The 452-nt window shown below is 40.3% G+C and overlaps 1 protein-coding gene across 1 annotated transcript in view; it reads right to left on the bottom strand.

The window, feature by feature from the left end:
* LOC119585779 overlaps positions 1-452 on the bottom strand; it is a 4,813-nt gene that overhangs the window by 3,969 nt on the left and 392 nt on the right. The window contains exon 2 of the mRNA XM_037934493.1: positions 64-176. Coding sequence (XP_037790421.1) covers positions 64-164 — 101 coding nt within the window. The 5' untranslated portion in view covers positions 165-176. The remainder of the gene's footprint in view (positions 1-63; positions 177-452) is intronic.

Raw genomic sequence — 452 nt, 5'->3', positions numbered from 1 at the left:
TGCCTAACAACTTTACATGTTGACAAAATAATTTCAAAGTTCATCACAAACTGATATACGAACTTGTTTTTGTAAAGCAGGAACAGAGCATCCCGGGCAGTGGTCTTGAGTGCTTGGCCAAGTCGGCTCTGCATGGCGGCTCTATGTTCGCTGCTCGACACCATTGTCAAGGCTTGCTGAAGGAGACAAAGGCAGACAGAATTAGGTTTTGCTTTGGAGAAAAATTGTCTAGGTATTCTATAAACAATAGGAGCCTGATGCACATTAATAATTCTCGTGATGTGTAACTGATCATCGTTTGGTGGCAAGTTCGTTTTCGTCTTCACAAGGATATTACGTTTCCATTGCAGAGTCACACTGCAATGTATCTTGGGTGTGGTATTCCCACTGAGTATTTTAGCACCTTTTGTTTTCAGTGTAAAACGATATCTAATGTAAATTAATTATCTGTC

This window comes from Penaeus monodon, chromosome 20 (genome assembly GCF_015228065.2).
Source record: "Penaeus monodon isolate SGIC_2016 chromosome 20, NSTDA_Pmon_1, whole genome shotgun sequence".
NCBI classification, from domain to species: Eukaryota; Metazoa; Arthropoda; class Malacostraca; order Decapoda; family Penaeidae; genus Penaeus; species Penaeus monodon.
The sequence above is the reverse complement of the archived record's forward strand: the minus strand, read 5'-3'. Positions and strand labels throughout refer to the sequence as shown.